Here is a 19,385-nt window from a genome sequence, read left to right on the forward strand (position 1 = left end):
GTTTTGTAAAGTCATTTGTTTATAAAAAAATATTTATTATACATTTTCAATATATTCTACATAAATTAATAATAAATTATACTTTTTTTAAATGTAATTGTATTTACTAAATTACTACTGATCTAAAATTGTGGAAATGATTCATTATCAGATTTTCATATGTTTTAATATAAATAAATACAAAACATTTTTTTTTTAGAAAGTACATATCTTTTAAACGCCTGAACTTTATTTCAACATGTCTGATAAAATTTAAGAAAAATTCAAATATACAATAGTTTCGCTTAATTTTATTAATCAGGCAATACGTTTCTATTAATTAAGCTTTCCGCCATAGGTGTATCTCGTCCTCTGTTTTTCTATTTAACAATTTTATTAGTTAGGCAATACATTTAAATATATAATTGTTTCTATTTAACAATCAAGATCATACATATATATGCTAATTGTAAATTTATCCATTTCAACTTGAAGTTATTGCTGAAAATTTTTATTTTATTTTTTTGTCAGCAGAAAAAGTTTTATTTAAAACTATGTTACATGGGATGCCATAGCCTACTGTTGTAGACCTGTACTCCATTATTATCTTGCAAATTAATAACTCTGTTAAATAGTTAGTTAACTATGGTTAAGTTTTAATAAAGGATTTAAGAAAACTTAATTGATTAATGAGAAAGAAAAACACAGAGGCGTTGTCGCTTTCCCTGCATCTCTCTGGGTTGTCTTTGTTTCCTGACATCTTAGATTCATCGTATGAAGTATACTCACTTTCAGAAAATAAAAGAAAAGAACTTTTATATCAACTTTCAATCTTGTTGACTAACGAACTTTCAGACAAAACATACGAGAGGAGTGATCAGTTTCACCAAAAAAGTTCCGCATTATTATTTATATTAGATCGTTGCAATCTTTGTCAGGTTATTTTATTTTGTTTCTCTTCATGTCTTCTTCTTCATCGTCTTGTGATTTGGTATACGACGTCTTCCCGAGCTTCAGAGGAGAAGATGTCCGTAAGTCATTCCTCAGCCATTTTCTCAAGGAGTTGGATCGAAAACTCATCAGTGCTTTCAAAGACAAGAAGATCGAGACAAGTGAATCACTTGATCCCGTCCTTAAGCAAGCCATTAAAAAATCAAGGATTGCGATCGTCATCTTCTCCCAAAACTACGTTTCTTCTAGCTGGTGCCTTAACGAGTTGTTGGAGATAGTGAAATGCCAGCAAGAGTTAAGTCAAATAGTTATACCGGTTTTTTATGATGTGGATCCTTGTCATGTCAGACATCAGACTAAAGAGTTTGGAGAGGTCTTTAAGAAGACTTGCCTGAGAAGAACAGATGACGAGATAAAACTATGGAAGAAAGCTTTGACCGATGTGGCAAATCTTGTCGGATATCATTCTCAAAACTGGTATGACTTTATCTTGGTTCATACTTGACATTTTTACTGTTCATTTCTTGTTTTTGTATTGATATTTTTTCATATTGTTAGGGAAAACGAAGCAACAATGATTGAAGTAATAGCCAATGATGTTTTGGGTAAATTGAATTTAACTCAGTCTAAGGATTTTGAGGACTTTGTTGGGATTGAAGAGCATATGGAAAAGATGAGTTCACTCTTGTGCTTGGAATCCAAGGAAGTGAAGATGATTGGGATATGGGGTCCTTCCGGAATTGGCAAGAGTATTATTGCAAGAGCACTAGAAGCTCGACTCTCTCGTCACTTCCATGGTAAAGTTTTCATCGACATGCGTTTCATATCCAAGAGTAAGGAATATTATCGCAAAGGTAACTCAGATGATATTAACATGAAGCTGCACTTGCAAGAAAACTTCCTTTCCAAGATATTAGATAAGGAAGGGGTAAAAGTAGATACCTTAAATGCCGTGAGAGAGAAGCTAAAGCGCCAAAAAGTACTTATTTTTTTCGATGATTTGGATGATCAAGTTGTGTTAGATGCGTTGGCGGGTGGAGATGAATGGTTTGGTCCTGGGAGTAGGATAATTGCAATTACAAAAGATATGCAGATACTAAGGGCCCATGGGATTACATGTGTTTACAAGGTTGAAACCCCATCTAAAGAAATAGCTCTTCAGATGTTATGTCGATCTGCTTTCAGACAAGATTCTCCGCCTGATGGGTTCATGGAGGTTGCGTCTGAAGTTGCAATGCGTGTAGGTTGTCTTCCGTTGGGACTTAACATTATAGGTTCGTCCTTACGGGAAAGGGACAAAACGCATTGGGTAAATATGTTGCCAGCTCTTCGGAAAGGTCTACACGGGAAAATTGAGGAAGCACTAAGCTTCAGCTACAAAGCATTAGAAAGAAAAGAATATCAAGCATTGTTTCGTCACGTCGCGTGTCTTTTTAACGGTGATGAAGTCAGTTACATCAAGTTGATGCTTGCAGATAGTGAGTTGAATGTTGACATGGGTCTTGAAGTTTTAGTTGATAAGTCCCTCATACGTGTGGTACCATCTTGGAATAATACGAACATCGTGGAGATGCACTGTTTAGTACAAGAAATGGGTAAAGAAATTGTTCGTGGACAATCTGACAAGCCTGGAGAACGAGAATTTCTAATGGATTCAAAGGATGTTTGCAATATTCTTAAAGATCGCACCGTAAGTTTTTCTCTTTCAATCTCTGCCTAGTGTGAATGAGATTAATTTTTTGCCTTTCTTAAGAGAATGATTCTTGTATTTTTCAGGGTACTGAAAAGCTTATAGGTATATCAATGGACCTAGATGAAATTGATAAGGTGAAGATACATGAAAAGGCTTTTAAAAGGATGAGTAATCTCCGTTTTCTAAAATTCTATAAAAGGTCATTGCAACCGAAGAAAGAAGTTAGATGGCAATCACCCAAAACACTCAATGATTTTCCGGATGAACTCAAGTTACTAAGTTGGCCAGGATATCCTATGGAATGCATGCCTTCTAATTTTTGTCCTGAATATTTGGTTGAACTCAATATGCCTAACAGCAAGCTTAAAAAGCTATGGAAAGAAGTTGAGGTTAGTGTCCATTAATTATTAGAACGTGGTTGATTAGAATTATAGCATTCCAATACATTGACATGGAATAAGTATGATATTACTACTTGCACGGTCCAGTTTATTTCTTTGTCTATTTTGGTGCAGGAGCTTACATACCTGAAGGATATGGATTTGTCAGGATCTAAAAGCCTGAAAAAGATTCCAGATCTTTCAACGGCGACCAATCTTGAGACATTGAATCTTCACGGTTGTTCAAGCTTGGTGGAGCTTCCTTCTTCCATTCAAAGTCTTAATAAACTGACGGATTTGAACATGTCTGGATGCACAAATCTGGAGACACTTCCAAATGGAGCCAACCTGAAATCTCTAGTTCGCCTCGTTCTCACTGGTTGCTCACAGTTGAAGGTTTTCCCAGATATTTCGAGTAAAATCGAATCCATCATTGCCAACAAGACAGCTTTTGAAAGTTTCCCTTCTAAATTGCGTCTTGAGAATCTTGTTGAACTTCGCATGGAGCACAGCATGAGTCGAAGGTTATGGGAGGGAGTTCAGGTATGACATAATTACTGAAACTTCTTAATTACAAGAAATTACAATGTATCAAAATATGTTCAAGTTTATATCTATAAAAGACTCAAAAGCTTATATATAAACAGTATAAACTCACCATGCATATAAGCTATTATCTCTGCTTCACAAAGATAAATATTTTGGAAAATTTATTTCAAAAATAGCCTTTTGTGTGTTTCTATAAATTGTTTTAGTATTTAATAATTATAAATAGTTATTTTAAGAGACCTATTAATTTTATTAAATATTTATCGATTTACAAATGAAAAATCCACCTTTGTGATACGGAGGACGGACATATTTGTTAGGACTTAATTCCAGATCTTTATTACTATCATTTTTTGTTGTCTTAATTCTTTTGTTTTGTTTGTTCAGCCTCTTACAAGCCTCACAAAGATAATGTTGTCCGGATCACAAAACCTGAAAGAAATCCCAGATCTTTCACTGGCAACAAGTCTAGAGACACTAAATCTCAATGGTTGCTCTAGTTTGGTGGAGCTAACTTGTTCATCAATTCAGAATCTTAATAAACTAACCACCTTGGAAATGACAGGATGCTCAAGTCTAGAGACTCTCCCAACTGGCATCAACTTGAAATCTCTCTACCGCCTCAACCTCAATGAATGCTCGCGGTTGAAGAGTTTCCCTGATATCTCAGATAACATCTCAACCCTCAATCTAAACCAAACAGCGATAGAAGAAGTTCCTCCATGGATCGAAAACTTCTCCAAACTTGAATCCTTGGAAATGTGGAAATGCAAAAATCTAGCGACTCTTCCAACTGGCATCAACCTAAAATCTCTCTATCGCCTCAATCTCAGTGGATGTCCACTGCTGAAAAGTTTTCCAGATATCTCAAGCAATATCTCCACTCTTTATCTTAACCAAACAGCCATTGAAGAAGTCCCTCCTTGGATCGATAACTTCTCTAGCCTTGAAGCCCTGGAAATGTGGGAATGCAGACAGCTAAGATGCATCTCACCAAACATCTTCAAGCTTGAAAACCTTGGCGAGATTTTCTTCTCGGACTGCGAGCATTTGGCTGAAGTTAGCTTGCTAGACTGTCCGCAGGAGGAAGCAGGAGACACCAGTAATACTTGCACTAAGTTGTCATTGATAAGTTTCACCAACTGCATAAATTTGAATCAAGAAAACTTCATTCAACAATCAGCTTCCAAGTATCTGATCTTACCAGGTGTTGAAGTGCCCCCTTACTTTACACACAGATCTGCTGGGAGCATCTTTAACATCCCTCTACATCATTCTTCTCTTTCTCAACAACCAGCCTTCAACTTCAAGGCTTGCGTCGTGGTTTCTGATGTCGATGCGATTTCTGAAGGAACAGAAACCGCCAACCATAATCTTTGCTTTATAGACATTGAGGTACATTGCCGGTTTAAAGACAGCCACGGGAACTACTCTGGGTCAACAGAGTCAATAGATTTCTCCTTACCTCAAGAGTATGATCATCTGATTATATTTGACTGTCCTTTCGGTCAAAACCAAGACAGCGGTGAATCGAATTGCGAACAAGTTGAGATAGAGTTTAGTCTTGTTAGTACAGGGCTCAGACTAATAGGATGTGGTTTAAAATGCCAATGACTGCATGTACCATCTTCTTGTTAGTACCTATTGGCTACTGTAACGTTTTTCATACATATATATCAAAGTTTAATTTATTCAGAAAAAAATGAAAAAAGGTATTGCATGATATTACTCTTTAGGGCAGCTCAAGAACCCTTTAACTTGCACCGTGAGGTACCATCATCAATATATCCTCTATAAACTTCTATGAATAAATTTCTTCAAGTTATGAATCTATTAACAACGATTACCGTTGCTTCTTTCACACATTTTATTTTTCCAGAACAATAAGCTAAGAAATGTATTGTTTTGAAAGTGGATTAAAATCCAGTTCTTCCGCGTTAACTTTCATTTATGCAATATGGTCTGTGAGCTGCCAACTTGACTCTTCAAAAAGTTGATCTTGGTGTCTCTGGCATCGATAAAACAGTACGCGCACTTTCAAATTCAGCAATTTTGCGTCAGTTGGTTGTTAGCTCCACGTTGACAAACATGCTCCCTTTGTGAAGAATCAAACTCTGTCTTTACATAGTTGATGTGTTGTGTTTTTATCAGTTTTAAACTCGGTTTTTGACAAAGAATGATTGGATTTTTAAGGTATTTGGTCTTTTCAGCGCTTTTTGTTGTTCTTCTATACCTATTACAGGTTACAGGTTAGCTTACCGAAAAACGCATTTGGAAATGAATTTGGAGAAAAAAGGAAGAACAAGATCGAACTGAGCTAGAAACATGAACGGATCCATCGATCAGTGTCAAAGATCGATCGTAATTCAACTGCCGTCAGTTTGACAGGCCATTGACCGATCCTTTTAATAGGGGATTGATCGAGTTATGTCAAGGATCGATCAATCCATATATAAGAGATCGATCAATCGGTGACACAATTGAGCAACTTTCCATATTTGCAAATAAATTTGAAGACCTAAGAACCTAAAAACCCGAGTTTATTTTGTATCTTTCAACTAGTTATTGTTCTTGACAGCTAGAGAGCATACTGAGAGATTGTGAGAGATTTGTAACACTTCAGTCATTTTGTAGACTTTTGGAAGGATATTTCTTTCTACTATATTGGAGAAGTTTTTCTTATCTCTTTCTCATTTAATACCATTTTATTATGTTTTCTGTCGTTGGATTTTGTTGTTATTCATTGATCATGAGCGAGTAGTCTCTTAGTTGGGTTAAATTCTCATTACGGAATTTCTTGATGTATTTGAATTAAGAAACTGAAAATCAAACAAATAAAATTTATTTTATGGCTTTAGCTAATAACTTGTTTGCTATTCGACGTGGATTTAATTAGATAATTGGGTTAAAACCTAATCTATCAATAGTGGTAAGTATTAAGAAGACGTGGCATGTTATTGTTAACGATAGACGGTTATATAGCTTAAAATTGCATGCATCAACATCCATTGAAAACAATAAAGACAAATAAGTTGAAAGATATATACAAGTTAGTGGGAAACCCAAAAGAAACCCAACCTGCTCCCCCACCTGCTCAGGAGTATTTTTCATCCCACGTACATTTGACCAGTGGGAAATAAGAGAGATCGGTGACATCTGCAGTCAAATTATAAAGCTGATACACGGGTTGGAGAGAAGTAAAGTAGTCTCTATGTTAAGCTATCGACCCTTGACCACAAATTATAAAAGCTGTCGACCCAAAATTCATATAATTCCTTTACCTTAAGATGAAAATTAATATTTTGAGATATTGACAGATTTTAGAAAATACTGGTTATGAATCCTCTAGTTTATATATATATATATATATATATATATATATATATATATATAAAACTGAATTTAATATTTAAATAAGAAAAGTTATAGAGGTGAATTTGTTTTATAGAGTTGAATTTTGAAAAAGCGCAAAAACTACACTTCAAAATTTTAAACATTTACTCATTTAGTTTTGAAAGCATTTTCTAAAACTTATTTTTGGAAAAAATTCTAAAACATTTATCAGTTAGAAATCGAATGATTTGGAGAAAATTAGATTAGTTTTTTTTTTAACTGAAGCATGAGTTGGCATGATGAACTAATGCCTTAGAGCATCATTAACGCAGATGCTTAGAGGGTTGCTTAATGTTTTTAATAATTAAAAAAAAAGGAAATGATGTAATATGTGAAGACGCGGAGCTTAATTTAGACTCACAAGCAGCGCGTCTTGTGGGACATGTGTTTAGCTCTCCGCGTCTCTTTCTCTCTCCCTCTCTCATTCTAGACGACTCCGCGTCTATCTCCTCTTCTCTCTCGCGAAAGCGATGCCTCCGTGATCTCTCCTCCTCGCCTCTCCTCCAAGTTAATCTCTCGTCGACTGAATCAGTCGAAGATGAAGCCTCCTCGTGTTGCTCGCTCTCCTAGCAATCTCTCGGCGACTCTCTCTCTCTCGATCTCCTCAACGCCTCTGTGATCTCTCCTCCTCATCTCTCCTCGAAGATTATATCTACTCCACCGAATCAGTGGAAGATGAGTCCTCCTCGTGTCTCTCTCTCTCCTAGCAATCTCTCGGCGACTCTGATCTGCGACGTTCTCGTCAACGCATCCGTCATCTGTTCTCCTAATCTCTCGTCGAAGATAAGCTCTCCTCGACGGCTCACATCGATGAAGAAAGACTTCGCCTCTGTCTCCGAAATTCAAAAGGAAAGGTAAAGCTAAGAATTTTTCTTTGCATGTATGAATCCTTCTCTGGTTTTTTGATTAGTTGTGTTTGTTTGTGCATCATGATTTGTCTAACTAAATTAGTTGTTTCAGATGGAGTGAGGAAGCAATGAACGTTCGTCAAATACGATCATGAATCTTGTCCGCAATACAGGTAAAATTGCAAGACAATGTGATCTGTTACTTAGGTTCAAATAGTATAATTTAGCTTCAATTGATATGTTGTGGATTCAGGTAAAATGAAATGAACTCTGATCTGAAATGATATAATTTAGCTTCTGCTCTGATTGAGTGTCATGATTTAGCTTATTGTCTGAATTGAATTGATTAAGAGTCCAATTAAATGATATAGATTTTTGCCTGAATTGAATCGTGTGTCATGTATTTGATTCGATCCTCTGTTACTCAGTTTTGTTTTCCTTCTGTGTGTTTGTATGTTGAGCTGCACGGATCAAGGTATAAGAGGAGAGATCGCCGAAGCAGAGGAGTGTGTTTCCTTCAAAAATATAGGTAAATGTCTTCATCCTTTAGTCTGTCTTCATTGAAAGCTTTAGGTTGAGAACAATAGTTAATGTTTAGGTCTGTTGGCATAAATGTTGGTAATAAATTGTAGTGAATAAATAGAAGTGATGGTCTATTTGATCTTTTGAAATGAAAAAAAGGATATCGTGTGGTTGAGTTAATAAATTACTCTGCTTTGCGTGTGAAAAAGAATTGATGGAAGTTAGATAGAAGTTAGATATGTGTGAAATAAATTGTTGTTAATAAATTACTGTCTTTATAGTAGATTATGGTTGTGAAAGGGTAATTAATAGAAGTTAGATATGTGTCAACTCAGAATTTGTTTTGAGTGTTTATCTCTTCCCTCTTAAAACGCTTGGTTGCTCTTCCAAGTTCAACAGATTCCTATCTGTTGGTTCTCTCTTCCTTCTTAAAACGCTTTGGTTCTCTTCCAACTCCTTTTTGACTTATCAAATGGATTTTAATCCATTTAGTGATTCTCCAAACTTTGTTGATTTACTTAACAGTCAACAAAGTGTTTCACCCTCTTCATCGCAAGTCCCCTTATTTGCTGAAGACACTGGAGGCAGTGGCAAAGTAAGAAGAACCTGGACGCCAACAGACGATGTTGTTCTCATCAGCTCGTAGTTAAACACGAGCAAAGATGCGGTAATTGGGAATGAGCAAAGGTCGCTTGCGTTCTGGAAAAGAATTGCTGCATACTACAATGCTAGTCCTAAGCTTGCTGGCTGTGAAAAAAGAGAGGCGTCTCACTGTAAGAATCGTTGGCAGAAGATCAATGACGTCGTCTGCAAGTTTTGCGGTGCATATGAAGCAGCAACCAGACAGAAAACCAGTGGACAAAATGATAATGATGTTCTGAAGCTAGCACACGAAATCTTCTTTACCAACTATAAAAAAAAAATTCATTCTTGAGCATGCTTGGAAAGAGTTGCGTAATGACCAGAAATGGTGTGAGCTGTCAACAGCCAAAAAAGATGGAAGCTACAGAAAGAGGAAGTGTGATGGTGGGGATGATGATGAAGCCAATGCTGGTGATGATGATGAAGCTACAAATCGACCCCCGGGAGTCAAGGCAGCAAAGGCCGGTTCTGGAAAAGGCAGCAAATGTCCTGAAGCCAATGCTGGAAAAGGTCTGTCCCAGTTTCAGACAATGTGGACCATCAAAAAGGAAGACTTGGTTTTGAAAGAAAAACTGGGAAAAATCAAGCTTCTCAACACTCTCCTTGCTAGAGAAGGACCACTTGCGGCTTCTGAAGAAACTTTGAAGGAGCAACTCATAACTGAGTTGAGGCCATGATTAGTTCAAAGTCTGGATTAGTTTAAGTCTCGGTTACTGATATCTAATGAGTTGCTTGTTGGTTAAGTTATATGTTGCTGTTCTAGGGTTTCTGTATGTTTTAATTTCTATGTTGCTGTTCTATGTTTTAAGTTCTATCTTGCTGTTCTATGTTGCTGTTCTTGGTTTAATATATATGTTGCTGTTCTTGGTCTAATATAAATGTTGTTCTTGTACTTTGTTTCAGGTCTCCTTCACGGATCAAGTTTCATGTGTAGTCACGGACGAAGTATCATGTGTACTCACAGACCAAGTCTCATGTTGTTATGTTGTATCTTTCTATATAATTGTACTAGTTATGTCACGGAATTTGTAGTGTAGTGTCACAGACTTGTAGTAGTTGTGTCACGGACTTGATCACTTTTTTGTATGTCTTAATGTCGATGCTTTCTATATATAATTGTCCCTCGACTTGTATGCAGAAACAACACCCATACTCATCTTATCTCTCGCTTTCTAACACCACCAAAGTGTTCAAAAAATACCAAGAGTCTCATCTTCTCTCTCGCTTTCTAACATCAACTTTCTCACAAATTTTAATTTCACCATTTTAATCTCTTGTTCTATCCTTTTCACAATTTCACAATCTTGTTCTATCCTTTTCACAATTTCACAATTTCTACATGGCGTCTTCTTCTCACGACCTTTTAGACGAATCATTTGATGATGCATTTGATGATGCATTTGATGAATTCTTTGATCAGCAATTTGATCAAACTTTTCAGAATTTGACCATTCAAATTGATCAAGAAGAACGAAGGAAAAAAAGGAAAAAACGAGCTTATATCGAAAGAAATCGTGAAGAAGGCAATGTACGTTTATGGAATGATTATTTCAGTGAAACGCCAACGTATCCTGCAACTTATTTCCGACGACGTTTTAGAATGAACAAGTCATTGTTCACGCACATTGTTGATCGACTCTCGAACGAAGTTGACTTCTTTCGCCAAAAGAGAGATGGTCTTGGAAGGCTTGGTCTCTCGGCACTCCAAAAGTGTACAGCAGCTATCCGTGTTTTGGCATATGGTACTGCGGCGGATGCGGTCGACGAATACCTCCGGCTCGGTGAAACGACAACTCGGTCATGTGTCGAGAATTTTGTGGAGGGAATACTTTATTTGTTCGGAGATGAATACCTACGAAAACCAACACCGGCTGATCTTCAACGTCTACTTGATGTTGGAGAGTATCGTGGATTTCCCGGGATGATAGGAAGCATCGATTGTATGCATTGGGAGTGGAAGAATTGTCCCACCGCTTGGAAAGGGCAATATTCTTGTGGTTCGGGCAAACCAACAATCGTATTAGAGGCGGTTGCTTCATATGATCTCTGGATATGGCATGCGTTTTTTGGACCTCCAGGTACCTTAAATGATATTAATGTTCTTGATCGCTCTCCTGTTTTTGACGATATAATAAATGGCCAAGCTCCCCAAGTGACTTACTCTGTCAATGGAAGAGAGTATCACTTGGCTTACTATCTCACCGATGGTATCTATCCGAAATGGGCAACTTTTATCCAATCTATTTCACTACCACAAAGTCCGAAAGCAGTGTTATTTGCGCAATACCAAGAAGCTGTCCGAAAAGATGTAGAGCGTGCTTTTGGAGTCTTGCAAGCTCGGTTTGCCATCATTAAAAATCCAGCACTTTTTTGGGATAAAGTCAAAATTGGTAAGATTATGAGGGCTTGTATCATACTCCATAATATGATTGTGGAAAACGAACGAGATGGAAACACTCAATTTGATGTTTCCGGGTTCCAACAAGGAGATGATACTGGAAATTCGCATGTCGATCTCACGTACTCTACAGATATCCCTACAAATATCGCCAATATGATGGGTGTTCGAACTAGAATTCGTGATCGACAAAAGCATGAACAACTGAAAGGTGATTTGGTTGAACATGTATGACGTAAATATGGAGGTGATGATGACAACCAATGAATTCACATGTTTTTTTTAAATTAATCTCGTTTATTGTACTAATTTTTATTTTAATGTTTTTTTAAATTTATGTTTCAAATGTTATCTTTTAATATTTATTTGTGTAATATATAAATTTTATCCAAAAAAACAATGTTTAATTTTTTAATAATAAAAAAATGATTAAGCACCCCATAATAAGCACCTTGCATTGGAGGATTAAAATATACAAGTTTCCTAATGAAATGCTTAAATCCTATTTAATAATAAAAAAGTGATTAAGCACCCCATTTGGGGTGCTTTGGTTAATGATGCTCTTAATAATGTGTACTGGTTTTCTGACAGAAAAGTCAAAAGCCTATGAACCAACTCCTTTCTTGGTTTAAAACAAACGCGTAAGAAAACTATATTGAAAGCAAATATTCAACGGAGACAAAATTGAAAAAAACTAGATAACTTAACAACTAAAAACATGGGATTAAATACTAATATGTTTAATAAACTAGAAAAAAGAGAATCTTGACTTTATCGACCATGAGAGGGGTGTCATTTTACTATAATATGCAATCATTATCTCTTCATTCGAACATATCATTATTCAAACGAAATCGGAAAAAGAGGAAATATGGAAACTGTTGCCGACGCATTCAAGGGACTGGCTGCCACGGTGAATTCACGGAAACCGCAGGTGACTGTGAAGCAGTTCTCTGACGCATGCTCTCTCTTCTCGGGACTCTTTGGTATTCTTGATACGTCCTTCAAGTTTGCAAAGATGGACTACGTTGGCAAGGTATTTTTACTATTCTGTGGTTGCTGAGTACAGTTAAATGATTATGAAAACTAACCCTTATTTTCATCTGTATTGACTGCATCAAATTCTATCATTTTTGCATAAAAATTCAAACCCATATATAACGGTGTCTGAGCTCATTTGTGTATTAGCTGGTTTAGTTTTTTTTTTTTTTTTTGACGTTTAGTTGGTTTAGTTTTCCTACTCAGTTTTGGACAAATTATATAGGATCTAAATGAAATAGTAAATTTCTTTTTAAATAGGGGTTTTACAATGTCCATACTACTTATGTCCCAAAATGTTAAAATTAGTTAAAAAAAATTTCTAATAATATTATCTTTATGATTCGGTATTTTTAATATTAAATTATTTAAATTACTAGCTATTATTTGTGAATTCTGAATATACCAGGTTATCAGAGATCTAGATCACGTTATTTGTTTTTGGATCCAGGAAAATAAAAACGGATGGTTAGTTTACGGATCTGAAGGTCCATATCTAGAGATAAACATTCTGAAATTCCAGGATTCTGGTCTATGCTCACCAGTCACCACTATATTTTAGTACATAGTTATAAATAAGAACGTTGTTCTTTCAAACACCATGAATTTGATTTTTGATAAGGGCTTTGGTACAGATATTATCTTCTTTCCTTTCCTTTTGGGCATATTGATAATTTTATTATAGTGATTAGAAGATTCTGGATCTATAAGTTCATACATCTTCTTAGAATGAAACTCAGACCAGATCATTTAACTTCAAAATTTTCTATTAATTAATCCTAAGGTATTAACCATTAAACTAATTTGTTCTTGATTAGCTGGAATTCTAGGAATTTCACATTATCCTTGCACTATCACACTTCTACTCTATCAGATTTTTTCTCTTTCTGACGAAAAAATATATGATATCTAGATAAAATAGTTATTTTTTTTAAATAGAGTTTTTAGAATGTCCAAACTAATTATGTCCCACAATGGTTAAATCAGTTATGATTTTTTCAAATAATGATTTGATAATATTTTTATTTTAATATTATACATCGTTAATTTAAATAATTTTAGATATTTTTGAGGATCCAAATATACTTGGTTATTAGAAATCTAGGGAGTGTTTTAGAATTTTAAACTAAATATGTCCCAAAAATGTTAAAATCAGTTTGAGTTTTTTTTTTAAATAATGATAGGATATTTTCTTTTATTTTAATATTAAAAATAATTATTTTTAGCTATTGTTTGCGGATTGGAATGGTTATTCGAGATCAACGGGGTGATTGGTTAGACTATATAAATTATTTTTTAACTTTAGTTTTTATTTACAACATTTTAAATGATTAATCATGCTTTAAGTCAATTTCTAAAAATACAACAACAACAAAAAAATAGTTGTAAATCTCTATTTCCTAAAGTAATATTTTATGCTGTAGGAAAAATATATTTCTGTAAGAATATATGTCTACTATCTTTATTTTTCATTAAGTTTTTTACAGTTACAGCATATACATCTATAACAATAAAAAAAATTATACGCACTAAACTTATAGTACAAATTGTAAGTTAAATTCCAACCAAACACCTCCTAGATCACTATAGGTTATTTGGATCCAGGAAATAGAACCGGATGGTTTACGGATCCACTGTCCTTGTCTAAAGATAAACATTCCAAAACTCTAGGATACTGGTCCGTGCTCATCAACAATATATTTTAGTACATGGTTATAAATAAGTACAGTATTTTTCTAATGACCATGGACTTGATTTTTGATAAGAGATTTGGTACATAGACTATCCTCTCTTTTACTTTCTCGATATTTTGAGTGTTTTTAGAGGGATTAGAAGATTATATACCATGTAACTCTGACCAGGTACCATCAGGGGCGTACGCAAGATTGTAATTTGTATGGGGCATGTAACCAAATTCTTGTAACCCATGTTTAGTTTAAGTGAGTATTTTGATAATTTTAGTCAACTATCATGGGGAAAAAATAATACCCCCGGTTACTAGGCCTGGGACGGATCGGGTATCCGGACAATTTTAAGGTATCCGGATTCGGATCTTTATCCGGCGGATCCATAATTTTACTATCCTTATCCAGATCTGAGGTTCTCGGATATCCGGGTGTCGATTATCTTTCTAGAAATTGTAATATCCGGCGGATATCCGGATCCGGATTTGGATTCTTAAAATAAATAAAAATAATATTAATATATATATAAAATATTAAAAATAATTTTAAAATAAAAAATATATAATATTTTTAATTATTTCTATGTATAATATTACAAAATTTACATAAAATTTACATATACTATTATAAAAATGAAAATATATTAAACAAAGTTAGTTTTTATATATAGATATTACTATTTTTGAAACAGTTATTAATAAAACTTAAGAATCCAGATATCTAGACTAAAAAATCAAGATATCCGGATCCGGCTTTGACGGATCCAACATTTTACTATCCGGATCCGATTCGGCTCAAATCTCGGATCGAATCCGGATTCGACTCAAATTTCGGATAAAATCCGGATCTCGGATAAAAGTTTCAGGCCTACCGGGTACCATGTAACTTCCAATAAATTTAGAAACAGATATATAATCCATGTAACAAACAATCATGAAGATTTAGCAAAAAAAGAAAAATTATGAAGATTTATAAATGAGTTTTTGTTTATATATGAAGCGTTGAGAAACAAACTTATTTTTCCAGCTCAATGATCTTGCCGCGGCTTCGCGTTCAATATCGACATTAGAGGAAATGATTGACAAAGACATTGAGGCAGGCTGTGTAAAGAAATATGGTAGCCATACAAGAAACCTTTTGAAGGTAAAGCAGGGTCTTGAAATGATCAAGGTTCTTTGCGAAGAGTTATTGGCTACTGAGTAAGTCTTCTTTTATTAGGCTCTCTCACAAAATGTTAACACAACCAAACAGATATATTCATATACACACACACACATATATATATATATATATAGCCATACAAGATACCCGAGTTTTAATTACTTGTATCAGTTTGTCCATGGCTTGTTGTAATTTTATTGGGGGTTAAATCGTTTTCGAATATTATATGATTCACAGAGGTGATGACTCTCTAAAGGATGCAGCGACTAAGGCTTACAATCAAGTGCTTTTTCCTCACCATCAGTATAATATTCAGAAAGCTTGTGCTACTGGGCTGAACTCTCTCCCCTCGAAGTCTTTGGTGCTACTCCTGCTCGGTGAAGCTGGTGAGTACATGATTTTTTTTCCTAATTAATGGAATCACATCTCGGAAATCAAATGAGACATGGTAGTTATACTATTATTATAATCAAATGGTTTTATAATGAAAGTCAATTCTAGTTAACATGATCTTCGGTTGATTCAAAAATATAATTTATTAGACTAGACTAAAATATGTATTCTCTTTTTTTTTTTTGAACGATTTTTTTTTTGAACGAAAATCTGTATTATCTCTAGAACTAGAAGTCGCGCTAGGATTATCTGACATCGAAAACAAACATGGAAGTCACTGTGATGAAAGTCCATTGAAACTAGGGACTTAAACTAACATAAGTATGTGTCACGAAGCATTTTACTCAGTAATGTAGCATATGTAGTGGTTTTACTATATGACTGTTAGTGTGTTACCATCCAGATAGAACCTACTCACAAATTAGTAAATGCATGTTGTTGATAAAAATACGAAATACCTCAAATAATATGTATATACAGGATATGAACCACTCTATAACGACTGTCGATTTTTCAAATTATTTTGAGATGCAAGTGATGAAGTACAACATGATATTGTATATTCTCTGTGTTATGTTGGTAATTGAGGCAGTTTGATTTCATTTACAAAGTTTACGTGCTATATCTATTATCTATAGTAGAACAAAAGCCTACTTGTTTCTTCAATATATTTTCGAAAGATACAAATTCTCTGACGATTGTTTTACTCTTTATGAAATGTTTCCAGAGGAAACGATTAATGTACATCTGCAAAGCTATGTTACTGCATCGACACCAGTAATTGCATATCTCGACAAACTCTTCCTCTCCAAGAACCTTGGTATCGATTGGTGAAGACTCTGAAAACTCGCATGGGCCCTGGTTATTTTGCAAGTATTATCACTCTTTAAAGTTTCTCTCTTTTATCAATCTATGCATGTAATGACATTACGGCCTCCAAAAGCTGGATCATTTCATGAACCGCTTTGGTTATGTCCGAGAAAATCTCAAATAAATCATCTTTAAAGCGTGATATCAAAGGTATGTTTATGAGGTGAGGCCGTGAGGGTACTCCTCGAACTGTTTTCTAAAATGAATTGCTAAATGTATCTAGAGATATCAAAAGTTTGAAATCAACAGTATCCCCGTAAAAACTCGTAATTTTAACAATATATTAAGATGGTATAAGTGGGCATCACTATTAAAAGGGATATTGAGTCATTATGAATCAAAAATTGTGAATCACATCGCTATTAGGATCACTTGGTCCATGACTTTCCTATTAGTATCATGAAAAGGGCAGTACATTCCCATCACCACAAAATAACATTCCTCCTGCGTGTAACTCTGAATCATTTCTTGTCTTTACTTAACGTCAACTACAAAGTATATAAAGGGATTCTTGTAAATTAACGACAAACAACAAACTTTGCTAATTAACTGGTCTTTAGTCATTGCAATATATATAGTCCTCTGCTTCAAAGAAAGATCTAAACATGGAAGAGATAATTAACGTTGTCCAAATGGTAGTGTAATCAACGATCTAACAAAAAACTAATTAAGGATTTAAGAAAATTGTTCATAAGATGGTAAACAAGCACAAGAATCTGTTGTGAAACTTAAGGAACAACCTCTGTCCAACCTGATGAGTGCATCCTACTGGTTATGTTTTGGCTAATCAATCTTTCGATTTCTAAACTCGTGTCATGCGGCGCCTCTCTGATTCCTTGACTAGTCCTCCTCTCTCTTCTTTTGACAAATTAAAGGCTTTTTAAACTCATCCTTTTTCTTTGATCGTTCTTGTAGACAAGCAAGCTGTGTATACGCTCCCTCGGGATCCTGATCATCTCTTCATGAGTTCACAAGTTTACAGATCTGTTTTAAGCAAAATTTTTTTTTACAGATCTGTTATTAACTGATTAAAAATAGATTACTTGCGTCACGATATGATACAAACCCTAATTTTTCTCAATAATTTTTCCCGCTGCACAATAGCGATCATATATACGGCCCTAAATTTCAAATTGTGGTACGCTGGTGCACAGTGTCATCCCCGTAAATTTGGTGGCCTGAAATATATTTATATACAATATCATATATTTATACAATATAAATAGATATCAGTGTTATACGTTCTCCTAGCTGTATATGCGGACGCCTAAACGGACCTAAACAGATATAATATATATCCATGTATATATATATAATTTATTGATGATTAATGTGAACATAAAAATAATATTAATACTAAAAGAATATAAGGTTTTCAATACTAAAATTTTTGAAAGATCCTGCTTGGTTCATAATTGAATTTGCAGATGATCCAGCCATACCAAAATCTCTTGAATGATTTTTTGCAGTTTTTGGAAAAATAAATGTGTAGTAAAAAAATAACTGATCGTATTTAGCAACTATTATAATTCACACTATAAATAAACTATAAAAAGTTCACTTAGCAATGACTATTAAAGCATTGAACACTCCTAATGAGACTACATACCAACAAATAGACTTGAACTATTATAATATTTAAACAAAACAAACATGTTCAGAGCAAAAAAAAATGTAAACGTATAGAGGGCACCGTTTGTGCGCACTATTCGCCGTGTATACATCCATTTTCTAACAAACCGCATTATAAGCCGTATTTGATGATTTCGCTACGTTGCAAGGGCGCATAGCGTATAGTGACTGTATAGGCGGCCGCTTTGGGCGTATTTACGATATATTATATTTTCTATTTGAAATATAAAATGATATAGTAGATTAGTTATTATGTACTTATGTCATCTTAATATCAGATAATTAGTAGATATGTTAATAAAATAGAAACCACTAGTTTGTTTGAACTATCATTATTTGTAATACTAAGTAACATAGAAAAAAATAGAAACACATAGATAACAAATAAATGATTCAAACTAAAAGAGGAACAAGCATAAAAAAGAAAAAGGAAACATTATAAGCCAACATAAACCATTGAAGGTGCAAACTCCAACTCAGACAAAAAGTGAAAATAGTTTTTTAACCACTTGAACATAATCATATTTCAAAAATGTGGCCTCAAAAAACTGTAAGAAAAGTTGTGGACTAAAGCTCTTGTCTCACTGACTTTATGGCAGGGACGGCTCTGCTGGTGCAGTACTGTGCCGGTGGGTGACTGATCACTACGGTGGACAAATGAGTTCGAATTCTGCAACCAAAAGCCAATGTCGCTTATAACGTTGAATATTATATTCCTTAAATATTATATGTTCTGAATTGTAGGACTAAACGTGTACGAAAGAATTTTCTTTTTTAGAATAATTACAAGGTTCTAGATTTGTAATTAACCATGTAATAAAACTATTTGGAGGGTAAACTGTCAATGAGATTTAACTTGTGACTTCTCACATTTCTGTTAGTTAATCCATGATTTTAATCACTGATTCAAATCATCGTTAGTACGAAATAATGTATTGATCAAATATTCTAGAAAAAATTGAAGATGGTGAATAACTTTTTACCTTAAAAATAATAATCTTGCAATGTGTTTCTCCAGCACATTTGTAATTAGAAAAAAAAAAAAAGACGTTTATGATTTTTTTCTTCTCATGTAAATGCAAAGACAAAGATTATTCTACCACAATCAATGAGAATAAATGCATTACACATAAATGTATATGTGAATCTGACATACGTACCTCCTCCTTTGTTGACTCGTTGTAATCACTCGCTTTCATGCTCATGTGAGTATGTGACAACATTCAGAGTTGACGATGACGATAAAGAAGG

At 34.5% G+C, this 19,385-nt stretch overlaps 3 protein-coding genes and 1 long non-coding RNA gene across 4 annotated transcripts; 3 read left to right on the top strand and 1 right to left on the bottom strand.

Moving 5' to 3' along the window:
* Positions 1-940: 940 nt before the first annotated feature.
* LOC103853710 (disease resistance protein RPS6) lies at positions 941-9,830 on the top strand. The gene is made up of 5 exons (XM_009130611.3): positions 941-1,407; positions 1,489-2,620; positions 2,707-3,012; positions 3,139-3,546; positions 3,940-9,830. Exons 1-5 carry the CDS (start codon positions 941-943, stop codon positions 5,164-5,166), a joined length of 3,540 nt encoding a protein of 1,179 aa, XP_009128859.1. The 3' UTR covers positions 5,167-9,830.
* On the top strand, positions 7,621-9,634 carry LOC117131999 (glutathione S-transferase T3-like). Its single transcript, XM_033285280.1, has 4 exons — positions 7,621-7,799; positions 8,841-8,957; positions 9,003-9,189; positions 9,281-9,634. The coding sequence occupies exons 1-4, from the start codon at positions 7,621-7,623 to the stop codon at positions 9,632-9,634; spliced, it is 837 nt and encodes a 278-aa protein (XP_033141171.1).
* A 466-nt stretch (positions 9,831-10,296) lies between the features above and the next one.
* Positions 10,297-11,589, top strand: LOC103853853. The gene is made up of 2 exons (XM_033285281.1): positions 10,297-10,897; positions 11,036-11,589. The coding sequence occupies exons 1-2, from the start codon at positions 10,297-10,299 to the stop codon at positions 11,587-11,589; spliced, it is 1,155 nt and encodes a 384-aa protein (XP_033141172.1).
* Positions 11,590-12,547: 958 nt separating this feature from the next.
* On the bottom strand, positions 12,548-19,380 carry LOC117132187. Its single transcript, XR_004455726.1, has 2 exons — positions 19,295-19,380; positions 12,548-18,804 (listed from the first exon to the last, which is right to left on the bottom strand). It is a non-coding gene; the product is annotated as an uncharacterized LOC117132187 (long non-coding RNA).
* Between the last annotated feature and the right edge of the window lie 5 nt (positions 19,381-19,385).

The sequence above is a fragment of the Brassica rapa genome, chromosome A02 (assembly GCF_000309985.2).
Source record: "Brassica rapa cultivar Chiifu-401-42 chromosome A02, CAAS_Brap_v3.01, whole genome shotgun sequence".
Taxonomy (NCBI): Eukaryota; Viridiplantae; Streptophyta; class Magnoliopsida; order Brassicales; family Brassicaceae; genus Brassica; species Brassica rapa.

Coding starts and splice junctions, on each gene's coding strand:
- LOC103853710 (XM_009130611.3), top strand. CDS start 941: ATGTCTTCTTCTTCATCGTCTTGTGATTTGGTATACGACGTCTTCCCG. Junction 2,621..2,706: donor ATATTCTTAAAGATCGCACC/GTAAGTTTTTCT, acceptor TGTATTTTTCAG/GGTACTGAAAAGCTTATAGG. Junction 3,013..3,138: donor AGCTATGGAAAGAAGTTGAG/GTTAGTGTCCAT, acceptor ATTTTGGTGCAG/GAGCTTACATACCTGAAGGA.
- LOC117131999 (XM_033285280.1), top strand. CDS start 7,621: ATGAGTCCTCCTCGTGTCTCTCTCTCTCCTAGCAATCTCTCGGCGACT. Junction 7,800..8,840: donor TCCGAAATTCAAAAGGAAAG/GTAAAGCTAAGA, acceptor TTTACTTAACAG/TCAACAAAGTGTTTCACCCT. Junction 9,190..9,280: donor GTGGACAAAATGATAATGAT/GTTCTGAAGCTA, acceptor CGTAATGACCAG/AAATGGTGTGAGCTGTCAAC.
- LOC103853853 (XM_033285281.1), top strand. CDS start 10,297: ATGGCGTCTTCTTCTCACGACCTTTTAGACGAATCATTTGATGATGCA. Junction 10,898..11,035: donor GATGATAGGAAGCATCGATT/GTATGCATTGGG, acceptor TTGGACCTCCAG/GTACCTTAAATGATATTAAT.